The sequence below is a fragment of the Ochotona princeps genome, chromosome 8, assembly GCF_030435755.1.
Source record: "Ochotona princeps isolate mOchPri1 chromosome 8, mOchPri1.hap1, whole genome shotgun sequence".
Classification (NCBI taxonomy): Eukaryota; Metazoa; Chordata; class Mammalia; order Lagomorpha; family Ochotonidae; genus Ochotona; species Ochotona princeps.
Genome location: NC_080839.1, coordinates 55,754,554 through 55,775,281, shown reverse-complemented (window position 1 = coordinate 55,775,281; position 20,728 = coordinate 55,754,554). Strand labels below are relative to the sequence as shown.

The following is a 20,728-nucleotide window of genomic DNA, read 5'->3' as shown; positions in this document are numbered from 1 at the left end:
TTCTCAATACAGATCTCTAAAGACCCTTGATTCTATTTTAATGATTCTGGGTTTTTTTTTTTTAAGATTTATGTATTTTATTACAAAGTCAGATATACAGAGAGGAGGAAAGACAGAGAGGAAGATCTTCCGTCCAATGATTCACTCCCCAAGTGACCACAACGGCTGGTGCTGCACCAATCCGAAGCCGGGAACCAGGAACCTCCTCCAGGTCTCCCACATGGGTGCAGGATCCCAAAGCTTTGGGCCGTCCTCGGCTGCTTTCCCAGGCCACAAGCAGGGAGCTGGATGGGAAGTGGAGCTGCCAGGATTAGAACCGGCGCCCATATGGGATTCGGGTGCCTTCAAGGTGAGGACTCCAGCCGCTAGGCTACGCTGCCAGGCCCTTAATGATTCTGTTTTAACAAGAGCAAACTAAATTAAAGGAATATAAATCATAATTCCTCCAACTCCACCTTTTTCATTTAACATTATCTTAAGAACTGAAGACAGCCTGAATAATTAGTCTAATTTATCATCTAGTGAATCAGCCATTCCCCAGATAGTTACTGTGCTTCTGGTTTTCTTTAGACATCTATGCACAAGCTGTGTGCCAGGCCCAGGCTGGACAGGAAACAGTTCTGCACTTTAACGACTGCCACAGAGGTCACCCATCGGGTGCAAGAGGTGTGCAGGTTCTAGCAGAAAGTAGACCAGCCTTAACGCTATCGGACAGCCTAAGTGACTGGCTTTACAGTCAGGCCACGTGGTAATCTCCATGCATCTTCCTATCCTCTTATAAACCCAAGTCCGCACACCAAAGTGTTGGAAATACTTGTCTTCCTTCACCTGCAGTGGGGCAGTTAAAGGCACGTGGTCAGATGCCTCTTCATCAAAGTCCTCCTGTGCTTGGAATGAGAGTTAGAGGTAATAGCCCATGGATGAGGGATGGTGACACCTACCTCACTGGAATTACATGCTACATTCCTCTTTGTTGTGGGAGCTGTAAAGCAACTCATTCTTTGTGTTTCCTCCTCTCGCTCACCAGCCTTCATCCTTAAACAACCAGCTGGTATCTGTGGACTGCAAGAAGGGAACCAGAGTCCAAGCGGAGAGTTCCCAGAGAATGCTAAGAATTGCTGAACCCGATGCAAGATTTAGTGGCTTCTACAGCATGCAAAAACAGAACCACCTACAGGCGGACAATTTCTACCAGACAGTGTGAAGGAAGGCAACGTGGGTCGGGTTTTAAGACACAGAAAGCGGCTAAATCTGCTCTTACAAGTAAACTAGAGTTTGTGCACTTGCTTAGTGGATTGTATTGGATTGTGACTTGCTGTACAGCGCTAAGAACTCACTGGGATGGGCTTTGTCTACAGCAGTGTGCAGAACAAGCATTCCCACCTTTCCTCGAGATAACTGACCAAGTGTTTTCTTAGAACCAAAGTTTTTAAAGTTACTAAGGTATACTTGCTTGTAATATAGCTGTAGAGATATTTGGGGGTGGGGACAGTGAGTTTGGTTGGGGGCAAAGGGTGGGAGGGTGATGTGGGGAGACATCCAGTCAGATGGAAGCTCAGTGGCCCCGAGGAGGTTTCTGCCTGTTTCTCTGGAGACTGCACTGGGTTGCCGCCAAGCTCGGGCCTGAAGGAGCAGGAAACAAGCCTTGCATTCCAGCTGCCATAGCCACCTTAGAACCAGCGGGCGAGCACCTCAGAACTCGTGATAGCCATCCCAGGTCAAAGCCACAAGTTTCTTTTCTATACAGTCACAACCGCAGTAGGCAGTGAGGAGGCAAGGGGAATGCAGTAGCAACATTTCTCCAAAGCGGGTTATTAAGGATCTATACAGTTAATACTTTTTTTTGCTGCTTTTCATTTCCTTCCAAGCTGATCAGCCAGTTCCTAGTCGAGTCAGCACGTGAACGTGACGTCAGTCATTTCTGGATGTGAGCGCTGGAGCTTCTTACCCCGCAGGGCAGGAAGACAGAGGGGAGGACAGCAGGCAATTCCAGGGGCTATACTTCCTTGTTTGTTGTTGCTTTGTTCTGTTCTGTTGTTGGTTGTTCATAGTTTTTGTTGAAGCTCTAGCTTAAAGAAGAAACTTTAAAAAAAAAAGACTGGGGATTTTTTTTTTCTTTATTATATACTGATTTACAAAATAGAAACTACTTCATTTAAATTGTGTATTATTCAAGCACCTTTGTTGAAGCTCAAGAAAAAAAAATTATGCCTCTTTAGCAATTATAGGAATATTTATGTAACTATGCTTCAAAAACAAAAGTATTTGTGTGCGTGTGTATATAATATATATGCATATATATTTATACACATACAATTTATGTTTTCCTGTTGAATGTATTTTTACGAGATTTTAACCAGAACAAAGGCAGATAAATAGGCATTCCATTTCAGTGCTTTTCATCACTTACAAAATTGTAGAGTAACACAAAAATCTCATTCTACCTGCAATTTAATTGGGAAAAAAAAAATGTATGCTTGTGTAAGAGTGAGTGTGTGTGTGTTATACACACCTTGAGCAGCCAGCATCCCAGCGGCTATGGAGAGAGCATTCCTTTTGAAAACCATCTGCATTTGGATTTGCTGCTGCTTGGTTTTCAGTTGGCTTACCAGCCAGACATGGAAGGCCGTTCTTGTCTACATCACTAATCAGCTCCTGGATTTTTTTTCTTTTCAAACAACTGTTTGAAACAACTACTGGAATATTGTCCACAATAAGCTGGAAGTTTGTTGTAGTTTGCCTCGATTATAACTGACTGTCTACTCTAGTGTTAACTTTTCAAACAGCTCTTAGCACTTTTATATTAATGACCCATTTGTGCATTGATTTTTCTTTTAAAAATGCTTGTTGTGAAAGACACAGATACCCAGTATGCTTAATGTGAAAAGAAAATGTGTTCTGTTTTGTAAAGGAACTTTCAAGTATTGTTGTAAATACTTGGACAGAGGTTGCTGAACTTTAAAAAAAATTAATTTATTATTATAATGACCTAATTTATTAATCTGAAGAGTAACCATTTTTTTCTGTCTTAGAATATCAAAAAGAAAAAAAGAAAAGGTGTTCTAGCTGTTTGCATCAAAGAAAAAAGAAAGGTTTATTATCAAGGGGCAATATTTTTATCTATTTCCAAAATAAATTTGTTAGTGATATGTTACCAAAATAGATTTACATCAGCCTGATTAGTATAAAATTTTGTTAACAATTAATCCATTCCTAGCATAAAAAAAAATCTTTATCCAAAAAAATTGTAAATGCTTGCTTTTTTTTTCAATCATGGCCATATTATGAAAACACTAACAGGATATAGGACAAGGTGTAAATTTTTTTGTTTTAAAGATATGATTTATCCTGAGTGCTGTTATCTGTTACTTTTACTTTGGTTCCTGTTGTGCTCTTGTAAAAGAAAAACAAATATAATTTCCTGAAAAATAAAATAGATCTATGGCACTTGGAGTGCACCGGAGTTGCCCGCCTGCTTTCTGTTTTCTTTCGAATACAAAGCTGCATGGGAGTTCCTTACGCTGTGCCTCCTGGCAGCGGGCAGACCCTGCATATCGAGTCACACACTTCAACTCTCAGAAACGTTCCCTTCTATCCTGGACCGAAAAGACCAGTGGCCCTTCTGAGGCGGTCAGCCCCCGTGGGCCTCCGGGTCCTAAGCAGCCAGTTTGCTGCTCGGGCGGCAGGCCCTTCCCAGGAATCCTGGCTGCAGAGGTGCCTCCCCAACCCCCTAGAGTACGCAGCACAGTGGTGGCATTCTTTGGGAGACAGAAAACCTTCCTGGCAGTCACAAGTTAGAAACACACACATCAACAATAGCAAGACTATGACTCACTCACGGAAGGGCTGCACGGAGGGAGCCCTGCAGGTCACTGCCACAGCGCTTAGACCAGGATGCTTCTGACTTAGCTGTGTAAAGGAATGCTCAGTTAGCAGGGAGAAAACAGGTGAACGTCCACCCGAGAAAGAGCTATACACAGCCAAGTCTACAGAAAGCTTATCTCCTAAGTGAGGTTTGTCTTGCCTTAATGTATACTCTTTAATACTACATTTCTATAGTGCAAGGTCCAATTTTTTCCAATCATTACCCTGCAAGTATCCATCAAATTTTTTTTTGCTTTTTCCTCTAAAAGTTCCACTTCTTCACTAAATCGTAAGACATCAATGAAATCACCCAACCACCTCAAGTTCACCTACCACCAGGTAAAGCCTGAAACACCAAGCTGCCGTAACTTTAAACCAAGCTAGGGCTCGGCGGCGTAGCCTAGCGGCTAAAGTCCTCACCTTGAACGCCCCGGGATCCCGTATGGGCGCCGGTTCTAATCTAGGCAGCTCCACTTCCCATCCAGCTCCCTGCTTGTGGCCTGGGAAAGCAGTCAAGGACGGCCCAAAGCTTTGGGACCCTGCACCCACATGGGAGACCTGGAGGAGGTTCCTGGTTCCTGGTCCACCGGCTGTTGCGCTCACTTGGGGAGTGAATTATCGGATGGAAGATCTTCCTCTCTCTCCTCCTCTCTGTATATCTGACTTTCCAATAAAAATAAATAAATCTTAAAAAGGAAAAAAAAACGAGCTAGTACCTACACAATTCCCTGGGGGATGGGGGAGAGTGAGGAGGGCAGGTGAGTCTGTGTCCCATGCAAGTTTCAAAACCACTCCATGCAAGCAACACAGCAGTTCCTGCCAACACTCACGTGCTCCTAAGGGAGGCAGCTGCCAAAACAGTTGAGCACGTCTCAAAGGCCCGGAAGAAAACGAAGACTTGGTCATTCCACGGCAGCTCAGCACCATCTGGAGAGGTCGTGGTCTCTCCTCTGTAGCAGCAGGGGGATGACCCAGGCTGGCAGAAGCTCAGCTTGGGGATGGACTCTGCGTGGAACTAAGCGTACGCGTTTTGCACTGCAAGGAGGGAGAACGAACAGCAAAAGCTCAAAAGAAAAAAAAAACACAAACTCTGAAGTCCGCATGACTTTTCCTTGTACATTTATTAAATGCCACCAATTTGGCAAAAGTGTTCATGACTAGTGTTGTGTCCATGAGCAGCTGCTTCTGGAACCAGTCCTTGAAGAAAGTACACGGGCGTGAATGGAACAGAACACAGGCCTGAGAGTGGGCAGTGCTGCAGCGTGTGGTTTCTTAGGTACCTGAAAGGATACCAACCCCCTCAGAGTATGTGTTGTTGCACATACACACAGCTGCACAGGAATGGCAATGCATCAGTTAAAAGAAGTGAGGCAGAAAGCCGCACAGTGTCCCAACAGTATCATCGGTCACCCTTAAACCCAAGTCACGCATATTCTGGTGCAGCTTCAGGAACCACGTGCAACACATTTCAGCCTTTCGAGACAATACTGATAGGTAATACTTGCGATTCTCACACAAAAATCGGTGCTGGTTCTCGTCTTTGCTAAATAGCTGCAGTGTGCAATTCTCAATGCTTACATCCAGCTAGTCAGTGCAGCTGCAGCAGAGAAAGCCGTGCAAGTCCAAATGGGCACTCGATCGGCTCATGAAAAATGCAACTGCACTGCCCAGCTAGCATCTCCCCTTACTCTAGAGAACAGCTCATAATCACTAGCAGATTTCACAAAAGCCATCTCTAGATTTCCCAGTAGTGCCATCATCCTCTCTGTTCTAGAACATAAAGAGTTAGTGAAGTCATGATCTGTTAATACTGGATCGTGGTCCCCACGTGTGCTGGGTCTCCGACAGCAGGAAGGTTGCGGAAGGCGGCTTTCACAATGATGAGAATAATGCTATGCCAAGCCCAGGCCGGAGTCCACAGAAGACCACACTGCTCCGGAAGTAATGCTGTTCTAGGTGGGACACAGAACTATTGGGAGGAAACAGAATTTTAGAAATGTAGCTTTTTAAGGGCATTTTGCAAAATGTACATTTTATATACATCTCATGCGTATGTAAACATACCACTGAGTAATGAGAACTATGTATTAATCAAAGAACCCATAGTAGCCAGTTTGCACAAGATTTTCAGAGGCTACCCTGGACAGCGGGCACCAAACCACGAGGTCTGTGACACAGAAGGCATGCTCCTGGGGGAAGCCAAAGGAGGCCCCACAAGCCCGTTCCCATTCCTGTCCCTTTCTAGGGTCAGCAAGGGGCAGCCCCGTCCACTGTGGGCTTTGGGTGTTACTGCTGGAGGCAGGCAGGGCTGTGGGCAGGCTTTCGCGGGCAAGCCTGGTCCTCGTCCTGCTCATCCTGCTTGGGCCAAACAAGGCCACTCACTACCTTCTTTCACTTCTGGCCTGTGCTTTAAAGCAAAGATGGTGTGTTTAGGAAGGGACCTGACAACAAGGACACAGCCAGCCAGAGGAGCGGAAGGCACGCGCACCTCCTGAGCAACATCGCCCACTTTCCAGGCAGTATTCACACTGTCATCATTTCCAGAACTGCCCCTCCATCATGCCAAATCCCTAGGTGGCTGCTCCCTCCTTCACCCATCCTAATGCTCTGTCCTCTATTTCCTACCATCCCCAAGAGGACAGCATCCTCCACTCTCAAACTTCCCAGGGCCAAGGGGACAACACCAGGTACCTAACAAGGAATGGTGGCATCTCACCCGTTTTCCTCTACAGCCTTCCCCAGTGTTTATCAGCCCAGGATTTGAATAAAGGTTACACTTCATGTAGCCGTTAACCCTGGGAGCCTAAAGTCAGTGAGGTGTGTCTCCTTGCCATGCACCGTATCATTCATGTAAAAAGCTGTGCCTTTGCAAGTCAGACTGTCATCTTTTTGTAAGACCGTGCATTTCCTAACCAAAACACCCCGACTCTCGCATGTGCTCCGTCCTGCGACTCACCCTTCAGTATATAATCGGTTAACAAGCTCGGGACTCTGTCACTGTCCTCCTTCATGGCCCGAAGAACTGCAAAATAAAGGAGCAAAGGAAAACAGCAGCAATTTAGAACTCAAGATAAAAGTAGTAGTTACTTTCAGTCATTGTACCCCTTATCAATTACATAACTGATTCCTAAAACAGATAACGTTCTGTGTCAAGGGATGCAACAGCAAAGGCCTCAGAACTCGTGCTGCTCAGTGAGTCCTTATGAGGTAAGACTAATCCACCCACCTGAGAACAGTTACCCAATATAAAATGTCCAGACACAGGAGGAGACATCAGGTGATTTACACAGCACTTGGGTGTATCCATCGTCAACGCTGGCAAATGAGTCCCCGTTAAAGTGCAACCTGATGGCGCTACAAACATTTGGTGTGTAGATCTCACAAGCTGGCAAAGCCCTCAGTGAATTGTGACCTACGCCCTCCAAGGAATGGGCTTCTAGAGAGAAAAACCAAACTGAAGGATGGACCTTGTGAAACAGCCCTGCACGGGCCAAGCAACCTGCTCCTCGTCCAGAAGGGAACCTGACAATTCCACCGCCTACAAAGGCCGAAATTCTTGGTGATCAACTCCAAACACGAAAATTAACTGCTAGCTCAAACTTCCCATACAAAACAGTGTTTCTCCATAAACCAATGACAAAGCCACATCATGTCCTAGGGTTAGACCCTGGCTTCCACTACTTCCTAACCATGTGACTAAGCTGCTGAACCCCTCTGGGCACAGCACCACAGCTGTAAGAAGAAAACAATTAGCTGGGTCTCGAAGGCTGGTTATGACAATGGGGTTACTAATTCAGATGTAATTAACACTACAACTACCATCCTTGGCACTGTTATAATTATTATAGGATCTCCTAACAAGGAAGACCATACATCCACAAACACTATTTCCAGAGCTTCCTTATACAGTAGAGGCTCAGCTCTCCCCCAGTGTGTGAATAAGATAACCGCTTTTCTTTTTTCACTTTCAAAGACTATGATTACATCTACAATCTTTACAATACTGTCGCCATCACTGTGTTATTAAAATTACTGCATATTCATGCACATTCATTCACATACCCTACCCTCATCTCTCCCCCGAAGATACCCAAAGGTTTGAAGTGACAACACAGCGTAAGGATATTCTGATACTGGAATTGCAAGGGGTGTGTGTGTGTGTGTGTGTGTGTGTGTGTGTCCATCCTTGACCTTAGAGATTCAGTAATTCGCCTTCTGTTCAATAGTCATACCCTTTCTTTAAAGGGCTACTGTGTTCAGTATTTCTTTTTCCAGCCATATTTGACATTTTTAAAGCTATCTGAAATCACATACCAAAACCAGGATCATGAACTTTTAAGAAAAAACAAAAGTTACTATGGGAAGGAAAAAAAGGATTTGCTTGGGAACTAGGAAATTCAGCTGCATAAATAACCCTGCACACTACATGAGCTTGGGCATTCAAAATGTGAGTCCATCCTGAAAGGAAGAGGGCAGGCTTCCCAGCTAAGCTCCTCGTTCTTTACCTCAGAGTGGCCAGCACTTGATTTTTAAATTCAAGGGTTTTTTTAAGTGTCATTCATTATTCAAGGAATGGGTGAGATCAGGTGAGCAGGCAAGCAGTGAGGACCCTGGACGCCACCGTCAATCTCCGAAGTCAGTGTTGATATTCATAGCCAGGACCATGTTATGGCACAGCAGGAAAGCCGCCCTCCACCACACCTGAATCCCATAAGAATGCTGCTCTGGGTTCTGGATGCATTCCCTCCAATCCAGTTCCCTTCTAATGGCCTGGGGAAACCAACAGAAAATGACACAAGTGTTTGGACCCCTGCCAATGCTCTTGGGAAACCCGGATGAAACTCCTGGCTCCTGACTTCAGCCTGGCTCAGGCCATCTGGGTAGTGAACCAGTGGATGAAAGATTCTCTCTCCTCTCTCCTTCTGTAGCTCTTTTAAATAATTACCTAAATAAATAATTCCCTGTGATTCCCTTTCATTTGGCTCCCTATCGCCATTATCATACATACTTACAATCAGGAAGAACCTAACCGATCAGCAAGTTCTGCCTCTTCATTTTAAGGGCAAGACAAACAAGGCTGAGTGACTGCGACTTGCCCCCAGTCACACATACAGATCCATTTTTCTGCTGATTATTTAGTGTGACCAAGAGAGGGCAAGTGATTTCTAAGGGTATCTGATGATAACAGGGACAGAGCCCAGATTCTGGGTTTCTCCATGTCTATTTGAAACACAGTATAGTATGTCTCAGATTACTTCAACATGCAAGTCCCCAGGGTGGGAGGGGAGGCTTTGGGCCTTCACTGGCTGTTCGCTGAATGTGTGTTCCTGAGACATCACTAGACACTCGGGTTCCACAGGCATCCGCTGCTTCGGCTGCTATAGTCATAAAAAGGCTCTGGGGAGGGGTTCAAGCTGCACCCTCCCTCTTCAGTTACTAACAGCCACGGTTACATTAGACCCATAGAGCTCTTTAACCACTGATGAATGGATATGTATTTATACAAAAGGTACAGAAATTCAAGTTACTTCCCCCCCCCGCCAAAAATTAGCTCATAAATATTAAAATAAGAAAATCAGAGAAATACAAATCAGCACAGCACAGGCATTAGTGTTGCATTTGTTAATCACAGCATTTTGGTTGTACGTTTTTTTTAAGGATTGATTTATTTTGATTGAAAAGTCAGACACACAAAGAGGAGGAGAGACAGACAGGAAGATCCTCCATCCAATGATTCACTCCCCAAGTGGTCACAACAGCCAGAACTGAGTTGATCCAAAGCCAAGAGCTAGGAGCTTCCTCTGGGTACCCCACACAATTGCAGGGTCTCAAGGCTTTGGGCCGTCCTTGCCTGCTTTCCCACGCCACAAGCAGGGAGCTGGATGGGAAGTGGAGCTACCAGGATTAGAACTGGCGCCCATATGGGATCCTGGCTCATTCAAGGCAAGGACTTTAGCCACTAGGCTACCACACCAGACCCTTTGGTTGCACTCTTGTAAGAAATGATGGCATCCATAATTTCTTCTCCTAAATTGACAAAATAAAAGCAAAATAATCCAAACCAAGCATTTAATGAAACAGTATAATTTTGTCTTTGCTCACTTTTTGTTAATATTTGAAGATCTTCAACAGAGGGTGGTCCATTTTTTTTCTCATAAGGAATGACCGTAGTCAAATACTGCCAAGGTAAAAAACAAAAAGAATGTGTCATATAGATGCAGTGCATTGTCTGCAAACAACCGATACACTTCTAGAATTCCATTCTAGAAAACACGACTACTTTAGCAACGAAAACACATATGTAAGAATAAGGGCACATATTATTTCAGAGTTCACTTTCTCCCATCTGCCTCACATGAGTTCAGCAGGAGTATAAATAATCCCCTTTTTTCCCATTTTAGTTATTGGAAATCTCAAAAACTAGTTCCAAGGAAGATACACTCAATTTGTTCATTTTTAGAGCAAACGCTCATCTCACATTCTCGTTACGTATTTTTCAAAAAGCAGTTAAACTAAAAACATAGGTTCTCCTGTTTTAATAAAAAATGAATTTCCAACATCAAGACAAATTGTGTTTCGGGCCATTTTTATTCTAGTCAAACAAAACAGTCAATGGGAAAAATACAAGAAGTTTAAGAAGCACGCACCGGCTTCTCCAAGCAACGGAGGCACACCCAAATAGTTTAAGAAGCTTATTGTTATTATTTTACATTAGAGTAAATAGTTACAATTCTTTTTTAGGTATTGAAGGAGATGAGAAAAAGTAGAGAATGGTGTTAGGGGAAATTCACAGTGCAAATGAACATCTGACAGTGAGACAAGCTATGCTCGCAGGTATCACAATTATGTTCTATATTCCAAAGGGAGAATAATCCAAAAAGACTGACCAAATTCTCTTATTTGGGTGCCTCCAGCACCACTCCCCAAAAAAACAGTACGGTGCGCTTTGCACCTGCTCATACAGAAAGTCACCACTATGTGCCTGGAATCTCCTCTTCTCCAGCCACCATGTAGCCCCAAGCCCTAGACCTCAGCTCTGTCTCTAACACTTCCACTGGGATCTTATCCCACTCTTAAAGAATAGCATAAGAGAAAGCTGCTCAGCAACTGGACCACCAGCTCCAGAAAAGTCTTAAGGAGGGATTGCTTCATCTTTAAGAGACCTGCTGCAGCAACACGTTTTCCACATACACAGTGCCAAGGTGAGACTCAACTGTGCAGCCCAAATGTGCTGCCCATCCACACTGGGCTTCGCTGGCTGCACACATGGCGAGCGAGCTGAGGAAGCCCTAGGATGCCCTGCGCTGCCCCACTCTCCTGTGCCATCCCTTCAGGGAGCCCCTTTAAGAGTTGCCAATGGCAGCATGAACCTGCCCTCTCTGACATCATTTCCCTTCCTAGGTGACAGGCAGGCATCACCTATACAGGCATTGCCAACACTCAGTAATGGACCCAGGCATTGTTGGGATAACCTGCCTGTGAGTCATACATGCTGTACTTTTTAGGAGCTTCACCTTAGAGCTAACTAAGAGATCTCCTTTTGAAAGTGAAAATATCCAATGGTGAAAGGGAATTTTCAGCATACTTTTTAACAGAGTTGTGTTTCCCACTGTGTGATATTCCTTAAGCTAATTATAAAAAATGCAAATAAAAATCTAACTTCGTTATACAATCACAAATACACGATTTAAACATAACCAATGTCTCATGCATGCTTCCTTTGGCCAACAACTGCACTGGCTGGCCACAGGATAAACTTTAAAAACACAGGAATTTCATGTAAAGGAGATTAAGCTATATTCTGTATTTTTTTTAACTCTTAGAACTCAACTTTCAACGATACAAACATCGTGTTTGCTTTCGTCAAAAATGCAATCCTGTTTCACAGACCTTCAGGATTAGAGTAGCAAATTCTAGTTCATTGTATTCAATCGGATTTTCTACCCGCACGATCCAGGATGTCAAAATGTTAGTATCTGTTCATTTCAAGGTAAGAGAAATGCAGAGCTCTAAAGCGCGTCTTAACATTTAATCTACTGCCCAACTGGGAGAACACGTCCCCTCCCAGGACAAACTCTGTTCTCACAATGCACTGCGCATGCACTGAACACTGCATTTCTCTCTTGTCAGCAGTGACTTTAGTAAATTAGTGAAACTGCCAGCTTCTAGGGGTCTTCACTTACACACACAATGAAAAAAGCAGGAAAGTAAGAATAACGGAGCACCTGGTTCTCTCCACCCGGATTTCCAAAGGTGTGGCGGAGGCCGTTCTGAATGACACTCGAGATGCCCTCCATGCTGAAGCGCTAAAGGCAGCAACATGCGCCCCCCGGAAGAAAAGGACAGAGAGAAGTTCAGAGACTTTAGTAAGAACATTCTGCGATGACGCGTGTGCCCGAGAGGCAAGCAATTAGAAAAATGCCACCATTTGCTCAAATCAAGCAGACAAAACCGGCTGTCTTCAAAATGCTGTGGCTTTCATTGCTTTGCAAGTTCAAGGTGACAGCAACTCATTCTATGCTACTCTTTTCATGAACATGTCTCCTGATGGAGCTGGTAAGTCTGTCCCGTGCCAACACTGTTGGTTGTATACCGGCTTGCTTCCTGCAAAATTCAACACATCACTTTCAAGATACCTTTTGATACCGTTTACCTAGATGTTCTCAAATATCTGAAAACTTTATCCTGGGCCAGGTGTGACAGCGTAGCAGTTGAAGTCCTCACCTTGAATGCGCCGGGATCCCATATGGTCACCGGTTCTAATCTCAGTGGCCCTGCTTCCCATCCAGCTCCCTGCTTGTGGCCTGGGAAAGCAGTCGAGGACGACCCAAAGCCTTGTGACAATGCACCCATACGGGAGACCCGGAAGAGGCTCCTGGCTCTGGACTGGCTCAGTTCCAGCCACTTGGGGCCACTTGGGGAGTGAACATCGGACGAAGATCTTCCTCTGTCTCTCCTCCTCTCTGGATATCTGCCTTTCCCATAAAAATACATAAATCTTTAAAAAAAATAATTCTAACAATATGCATCTTTCAGCCCAAGTTTGTATCACTCCACCATCAGTTTCTGAGAACATGAACCTAACATTTGGCAAATAAAAATGCTGTTAACTTGGAAAGCCACTGGGGCTTCCCACTCACTCTTCCAGAACCTGCCACTGTCTCAGCACAGAAAATGTAAATTGGAAAATGCCATATGCTTTCCAGACAGCAGCATGGATCCCGCTTGCCAGCCAGGTTCCCAAAACTTCTGCCTAGACATTTCCACTCCAATCTGTTTCTAGGAAACAACTTGAACATCTTTCTCCCAGCAACCTCCAAACTTCCTACAATTCGTTGGAAGTTCCTAAAGTGTTCCTAAACCACTTATCTTGATTTGTACCCAGTCTACAATGTCATTAGACAGGCAGAGGCCAGCAGCAGCTTGGAGGGGGCTGCGTCCAGAGTGAGGAGGAGGAGGAGGAGGAGGAGGAGGGAGCCTACAGCAGAACGACTGAGGGGAGAGACTTTGAGAAAGCAAGTAGACTCCTGATTCACCAGCTCCTTCCTTTTCCCAAATGTTAAACAGCTCTGAAAAACCAAAGAATATTTACCAGGCCCCAGGATGTAGAAGGAAGCCAAGGCAATTGTCTCTGCCCTCCAGAAATGTATAATTCTTAGTCCAGTAGTTCTCAAAGTGTGACAGACCCCCTCCCCAGGAGGTCCCGAGAATCTTTTCTTACTACTCAGATGTAACTTATCATTTTCACTCACATCCTTCCCTAACATAAGAGAGATCTTCCCAGTGATGGGCTGAATCAGCAGAAGTGCATCTGAGAATCCAGCCAGAAATGCTGGATTCTTCCATTAAGCTAACGAGATTTTCAAGGTACACAAAATAGCATTTTTACCTTTTTACAAATAGTTAATATGACATGTCAAAGTTAATGGATTCCTGGTATTTTAATATTGCATATATTTGAAAGGCATTGTAAGAGAGAAAAGCAGAGCAAGCAAGCAAGTGGTATGTTCAATCAGCTGGTTCACCTCCCAGATGGCTGCGACAGGTGTGGCCAAAGCCAGGAGCTCCTCCTGAGTCTCCCACATGGGTGCGGGGGCCAAGGACTTGGGCCATCCTCCACTGCTTTCTCACGCACATTAGCAGAGAGCTGGATCAGAAATGGGGCCACCAGAACTTGAACCAGAGCCCATATGCCACCGCATTGCAGGTGGCAACATAACTTATTATATTGCTATCCTCAAAATGAATATTTTAACATTATCACTTTTAACTTTGAATACAATAAATGCTGCTAATATAACCTATAAAAACTCAAGCTCTTCAGGATCCTCAGTAAGTTCTAAGAAGGTAAAGGAGTCCTGATGGAGTTGCTTAGGAGACCAGCATCCAAGCGACAGCAGTTAATGTCTCAGCTGCTTCATTTCAAACCCAGCTTCCTACTAAGGGCCTGGAGACAGTACCAAATGATGGACCAGACACTTGGGCCCTGCAACACATGTGGGAAACCTGGACGAGGCTCCTCGGTCCTGGCTTCGGCCTGCTTCAGTCCTGGGTACTGTGTTGATTCGGGAAGCGAGCCAGATCAAAGACACTTCTGTCTCTGTGTCTCCAGTTTTTTCAAAAACAATAAATATTAAATATATATAGAAATTGCCAGTTTATTCCTTGAGAGAATACATGACAGGCCTCTGTACCAAGTCACAAAACTCAGTGATGTTAGTCTGAGTGTCACATTTTACTGTCTTGAGGAGCCTCAACTACTATGCCCCTCCTGCATCAAGCTGGTCCCTGCCCTGTCTCTCACAGATGGGCACACCGTTTTCCTTTAACAGAATCAGATGTCCAGTCAGGAGGCTTCCCTGACCACGACCACTGACGGGAGAAAAGTTGCACTGAACTAGCATATAACGCCTTCACTTTTTTTGGAAACACAGCATCAAAAAGAAAACAAATGATAGGCTCTGGAGTCCACAGTAAAAATTATTTGAAGTTATTTTCCAAAACACCTTTTTGTTCATACAATCCAAAATGCTTCCCTTAATACCCAAAGAGAAAATTGTTTATTTTCAACTCTATGACTAGGCTCCATTATCTATGGGCTTACTAGAACCATACGTAAATCCACTGTATCTCAAAGGAAAACAATTTAGAATTCAAATAGCTGGAATTAAGGCTCACTTTATATCTGGATAACACATTCATTCCAAAAACACTAGCTTATAGTTTACCAATCAGAAACCTAATTTTCATCACTACCAAAAAAGAAGATACAAATTTTTTCATTCATGAGACAATCCACATTTTAGTTTTCCTTTTTTTAAAGAAAGGTTCATGTATTTTTATTGGAAATGCAGATGTTATAGAGTGAGGAGACAGAGATTCTTCATCTGTAGTGTCACTCCCCAAATGGCCACAGTGGCAGAAGCTGAGCCGATTGGAAGCCAGAGCGCCCTCCCAAGGTCTTCCACATTCTACAGGATCTCAAAGACTTTGAACCATTCTCCACTGCCTTCCCAGGCCATAAGCAGGGAGCTGGATCAGGAAGTGGGGCAGCTGGGACTCGAACCAGCACCCATATGGGATGCTGATGCCACAAATAGAGGATTAGCGTGTGTGCCACTACCCCAGTTCCAGTTTTTCTTATTATTGGGAAGCCAGCATTGCTGTGCCATTTCAACCACTGACAGGCTGACTACTTGTGAAAGCTGGCTTTCCTATAAGCAGAAACTGAGCCTTAATAAAACTAAGTGGACTAGTGCTCAAAGGGCATAGCCCATTAAGTCCCACACGGACCTTGGTTTGAGTCCCAGATCCTCCACTTCTGACCAGCTACCTGCTAAATAGCCTTAGGAAAAACATCAAAAGAAGGCCCAAGTATTGTTTTCCTGCCTCCCATGGGGGAGACCCAGATGAAACGCCTGGCTCTTGGCCTCAGCTTGGCCTGGCCCAGCTATTGCTGTCATCTGGGGCAATGAACAAGCAGATAGAAGATCAACCGATCTCTTTACCTCCTTCTAATCTTTTCAAATAAACAAACAAATCTTGAGGACTCGCAAGATGGCCGACATAGGAGGAAGACTGTGAGAGAGCTCACAGACAGAGAGGGCTAGAACGCGACAAAAGCGTAAGTGGAGCAGCATAGAACTACAGGGAGAAGAACGTGAAGTTCCCTGGACAGTGTGGAGCCAAAAAAATCCACACAACTCGGAAGAGCAACCAGGGAAAAACAAAGCAAAGGACAGGCAAGACGACTTTCCGCTCCTGACCTGCTGAGTCACCTCTGAGTGCAGACGCTGAAAGCCGCCGACGCACCCAAAGACCGACCTGCAGACGCTGTGGCCGTGAGGACCGGCGGTGATTGGGACCCGCTGGCATCTGCTCACCCTGGTCACCAGGACTCGCCAGGACCTGCCCCGCTGCGGACACCAGGACCCTGAATCACCGGGACCCGCCAGCATCTGCCCACCCTGGTCGCCAACCCCCGGGACCTGCACCAGCCGCAGCCTCCAGGCTCCATCGCGACCCGCCCGAGACCAGCAACGGACGCAGCAGTCGGGAGACGCACCGGTGGCCAGGATTCCCACCAGAGGAAGAGGCAGACTGCAAGAACCTGAGGTTTGAGTGAGTTGGGTGGGGACAGTGGTGGGTTGGAGGCTTCGGGAGTTGGCCCCCCAGGGGCACGGACAGAGCCTGAACACAGGGCGAGTGCCTTGAAACTGCCAAAACTGTGTCTGGGAGAAAGGCAAAAGGCACACGGGATACTCCCCTGTGCCTTTGCGGTCTGGCACTCAGCTGGGCGGTGCTATCCCACAGGAACCCAAGCACGCCTCTGGGCTGGGCAGTTCCCTGCTAGCGCCGGGGCGGTAGGTCCCCTGCAAGTGCTGGGGTGGGCGGGCCTGCGCAGGAGGCGTTTCCAGAGAGCACCTGGAACACCCCACGCCCTATAGTCCCTTGCTCCGAGCCCTGTGATCCAGTGCACAGGGGGCGCGCACAGAGAGTGCCTTCACTCCCCCACGCCCTGTGGTAGCATACCTGTAGGGGACGAGCTGAGAGTGCGCTTTGAATCCTCTGGGCCCTGGGAGTGGCGCCCTGAGGTCCAGTGTTCTGGAGACGCACCAAAAGTGCCTTGAAAATTCCCACACCCTGCTACTCCACGCCTGCAGACTCCGATCTCTACAGGATAGTGCTTGGAGACCCCTCAGCACACTGGTGCCTAGGTCTCTCAAAAAAGAAACACTAACACAATGGGAAGAAATACCAGAAAAGGTAATGATCCAGATGAGAGTGCCAACACCCTACCAATAAAGGATGGAAAGCCAATGTCTATTTCGGAGATGCGAGATGAAGACATAGAAGATCTACCAGACAAGGAATTCAAAAAAATAATGTTAAAATATGTCAGAGACAATGAGAAGAATTGGGAGGACTTCAAGGAATTCAAGAACCACATAGCCTCAGAAATACAACAAATGAAAAGTAAAATCCTTGACTTAGAGCACAAAATTGAGAGCCTAACCAACAGAACAAATATAGCAGAAGAGAGGATCTCTGAAACGGAAGACACACAAAACGAACACACCCAGTTCATTAAACAGCTGGAGACAAGTCTGAACAAAGCCAATAAGACCATACAAGAAATGAAAGACAACCTCAGAAAATCAAATATTAGGATTATTGGCCTTCCTGAAGGAGCGGAAAAAGAATCAGGAATGCAAATGGTGCTCGACGAAATTATACAGGAAAACTTTCAAAACACTTGGAACATGAATCCAGCTCAAATCCAGGACGGTCAGAGGACTCCCAGCAGATATGACCCAAAGCGATCTTCACCCAGACATATGGTGCTCAAGTTCCACTCCAACGAAGACAAAGAAAGAATCCTGAGACAAGTACGAAGCAGAGAAAAGATCACATACCGGGGAAAACCAATCAGGATCACGGCTGACTTTTCTGAAGAGACCTTACAAGCAAGAAGAGAATGGACAAAGATCTTCCAAATCCTGAATCAGAACAACTGTCAACCAAGAATATTGTACCCAGCAAAGATCTCATTCGTATTTGAGAACGAAATCAAATACTTCCACAGCAAAGAGAAATTAGAAGAATATGCCAGCACAAAACCAGCTCTACAAAATCTCCTTAGAAATGCACTAATTCCAGAAAAAAAGGAGGTGAATCATAAGCAAAGATGGCAAACAGGAAGGTCTCCCCACTAAAGTCCACACAAGGAAGGGCAATTACACAGATATCAACACCCACAAAAACAAGTATGGCAGGGCAAAATCACAACCTCTCAATTTTAACTCTCAACACTAATGGCCTGAACTCACCAATCAAAAGGCATAGATTAACAGAATGGATTATCAAACAGCACCCAACTATCTGTTGCCTACAAGAGACACATCTAACCAGAAGAGATTCGAAGAAGCTGAAAGTGAAAGGTTGGAAACAGATATTTCATGCCAATGGACGAGAAAAAAAGGCTGGGGTAGCTGTCTTAATTTCAGATGATGTGGACTTCAATCTGACACACATCAAAAAGGACAGGGAAGGACATTATATATTGGTGAAGGGACTGATCCATCAGGAAGTAATTACCATTGTGAACATATATGCACCAAATTCAAACGCACTTAGCTACGTGAAGCAATTACTCACGGACTTAAGGGGAGACATAGATATGCACACAATAATAGTGGGTGATCTTAACACCCCACTAACAACTATAGACAGATCAACAAAACAAAAACTCAACAAAGAAACAACAGAGCTCATACAAACAATAGAACAACTGGACTTGGTTGACATCTATAGAATTTTTTACCCTAAGGCCACAGATTATACATTTTTTTCAGCAGTGCATGGCACCTTCTCCAGGATCGACCACATGATAGGACACAAAGCAAACCTAAATAACTTCAAAAAGATAGGAATCATACCATGTACCCTCTCAGACCACCACGGAATGAAGCTGGAAATCAGCAATTCAAAATGCCCCAGGAAATACAGAAACTCTTGGAGGCTGAACAATATGCTACTAAACGAACAATGGATCAGAGAAGAAATTAAAGATGAGATCAAAAAATTTATGGAAACCAATGAAAACTCTGACACAACATTCCAAAATTTGTGGGACACTGCCAAAGCAGTGCTATGGGGTAAACTCATCGCAATTGGAGCTCATGTCAAGGCCCAAGAGAGGCGCCAAATACAGGAACTAAACACACACCTCCAGGAACTGGAAAAACAACAGCAGAAGAGCCCCACACACAATAGGAAACAAGAAATCATCAAAACAAGGGAGGAAATCAACCAGATAGAAATAAAAAAAACCATACACAAAATCAATGAATCAAAAAGCTGGTTTTTTGAGAAGATAAACAAGATAGACACCCCACTGGCCCGACTGACAAAGAAAAAACAAGAGAAGGCAAGAATTACCAGCATCAAAGATGAAAAAGGCAACATAACAACAGACACCGCATCCATTAAGGCCATAATTAGAAATTACTACAAAGCATTGTACTCCAACAAATCAGAAGATCACCAAGAAATGGAAAAGTTCTTAGACTTCTACCACCTGCCAAAACTTAGCCCAGAGGCAACAAACGACCTGAACAAACCCATAACTGAAGTAGAGATTGAATCAGTGATTAAAGACCTCCCAACAAGGAAAAGCCCAGGCCCAGACGGCTTCACTCCAGAATTCTACAAAACATTCCGAACAGAGCTGACCCCAATCCTCTACAAACTCTTCAAAACAATAGAAAAAGAGGCAACCCTTCCAAACTCATTCTATGAAGCCAACATTACCTTAATCCCAAAACCAGACAGAGAACTAACAGAGAAGGAAAACTACAGACTTATCTCTTTGATGAACATTGATGCTAAGATTCTCAACAAAATCCTAGCCAACAGAATTCAAAAACACATCAGACAGATCATTCATCCAGATCAAGTAGGATTCATCCCTGGAATGCAGGGATGGTTCAACATTCGAAAATCTATAAATGTGATACACCACATCCAAAAACTGAAAAACAAGAATCACATGATAGTATCAATAGATGCAGAAAAAGCTTTCGACAAAATCCAACATCACTTCCTACTAAAAACCCTAACCAAGGTAGGCATAGATGGAAAAATCCACAACATAATTAAAGCCATATATGAAAAACCCAACGCCAGCATCATACTGAACGGAGAAAAGCTGGAACCCTTCCCACTGAGATCTGGAACAAGACAGGGATGTCCACTTTCTCCACTACTATTCAACATAGTCCTAGAGGTACTCGCTGAGGCCATAAGACAAGAAAAAGAAATCAGAGGAATCCAAATGGGAAACGAAGAAGTCAAGCTCTCACTATACGCAGATGATATGATTCTTTATGTAGAAGAGCCAAGAGACTCAATACAGAGACTGCTAGAACTTGTACGAGAGTTTGGTAGAGTGGCAGGGTACAAAATTAATGAACAAAAATCAACAGCCATAGTGTATGCGAACAGCCCCAAGATGGAAAAAGACTTAACCAGCAAGATACCATTCAAAATAACAGAGAAAAGTATGAAATATCTGGGAATAAATCTAACCAAAAATGTAGAAGACTTATTTGAAGAAAACTACAAACTGCTTAAAAAAGAAATTGAACAAGACCTCAAAAGATGGAGTAACATCCCATGCTCCTGGATAGGTAAAATCAATATCATTAAAATGTCTATACTGCCAAAAGCAATATATACATTCAACGCAATCCCAATCAAATTGCCCAAAACATTCTTCATGGAACTGGAAACAATGATCCAAAGGTTCATCTGGAAGCACAAAAAACCACGGATAGCTAGAACTATCCTGAAGAACAGGAAG

The 20,728-nt window shown here is 44.5% G+C and overlaps 2 protein-coding genes across 6 annotated transcripts in view; one reads left to right on the top strand and one right to left on the bottom strand.

The window, feature by feature from the left end:
- Positions 1–3,463, top strand: part of LOC101529675 (cysteine-rich motor neuron 1 protein) — a 187,479-nt gene extending 184,016 nt beyond the window's left edge. For all 4 annotated transcript variants that reach the window (XM_004582731.2, XM_058668082.1, XM_058668084.1 and 1 more), the window contains one exon: positions 1,028–3,463. In XM_004582731.2, the coding sequence (XP_004582788.2) occupies positions 1,028–1,204 (177 nt within the window). In that variant the 3' untranslated portion in view covers positions 1,205–3,463. The remainder of the gene's footprint in view (positions 1–1,027) is intronic.
- A 2,073-nt stretch (positions 3,464–5,536) lies between these two features.
- Positions 5,537–20,728, bottom strand: part of LOC131481021 (fasciculation and elongation protein zeta-2-like) — a 48,086-nt gene continuing 32,894 nt past the window's right edge. Inside the window, exons 6-9 of one of the 2 annotated variants that reach the window (XM_058668093.1) lie at positions 12,090–12,170; positions 9,967–10,042; positions 6,821–6,886; positions 5,537–5,833 (exon numbers count right to left, since the gene is read on the bottom strand). In XM_058668093.1, coding sequence (XP_058524076.1) covers positions 5,817–5,833; positions 6,821–6,886; positions 9,967–10,042; positions 12,090–12,170 — 240 coding nt within the window. In that variant the 3' untranslated portion in view covers positions 5,537–5,816. The remainder of the gene's footprint in view (positions 5,834–6,820; positions 6,887–9,966; positions 10,043–12,089; positions 12,171–20,728) is intronic. The other variant, XM_058668094.1, reaches the window with a different exon arrangement.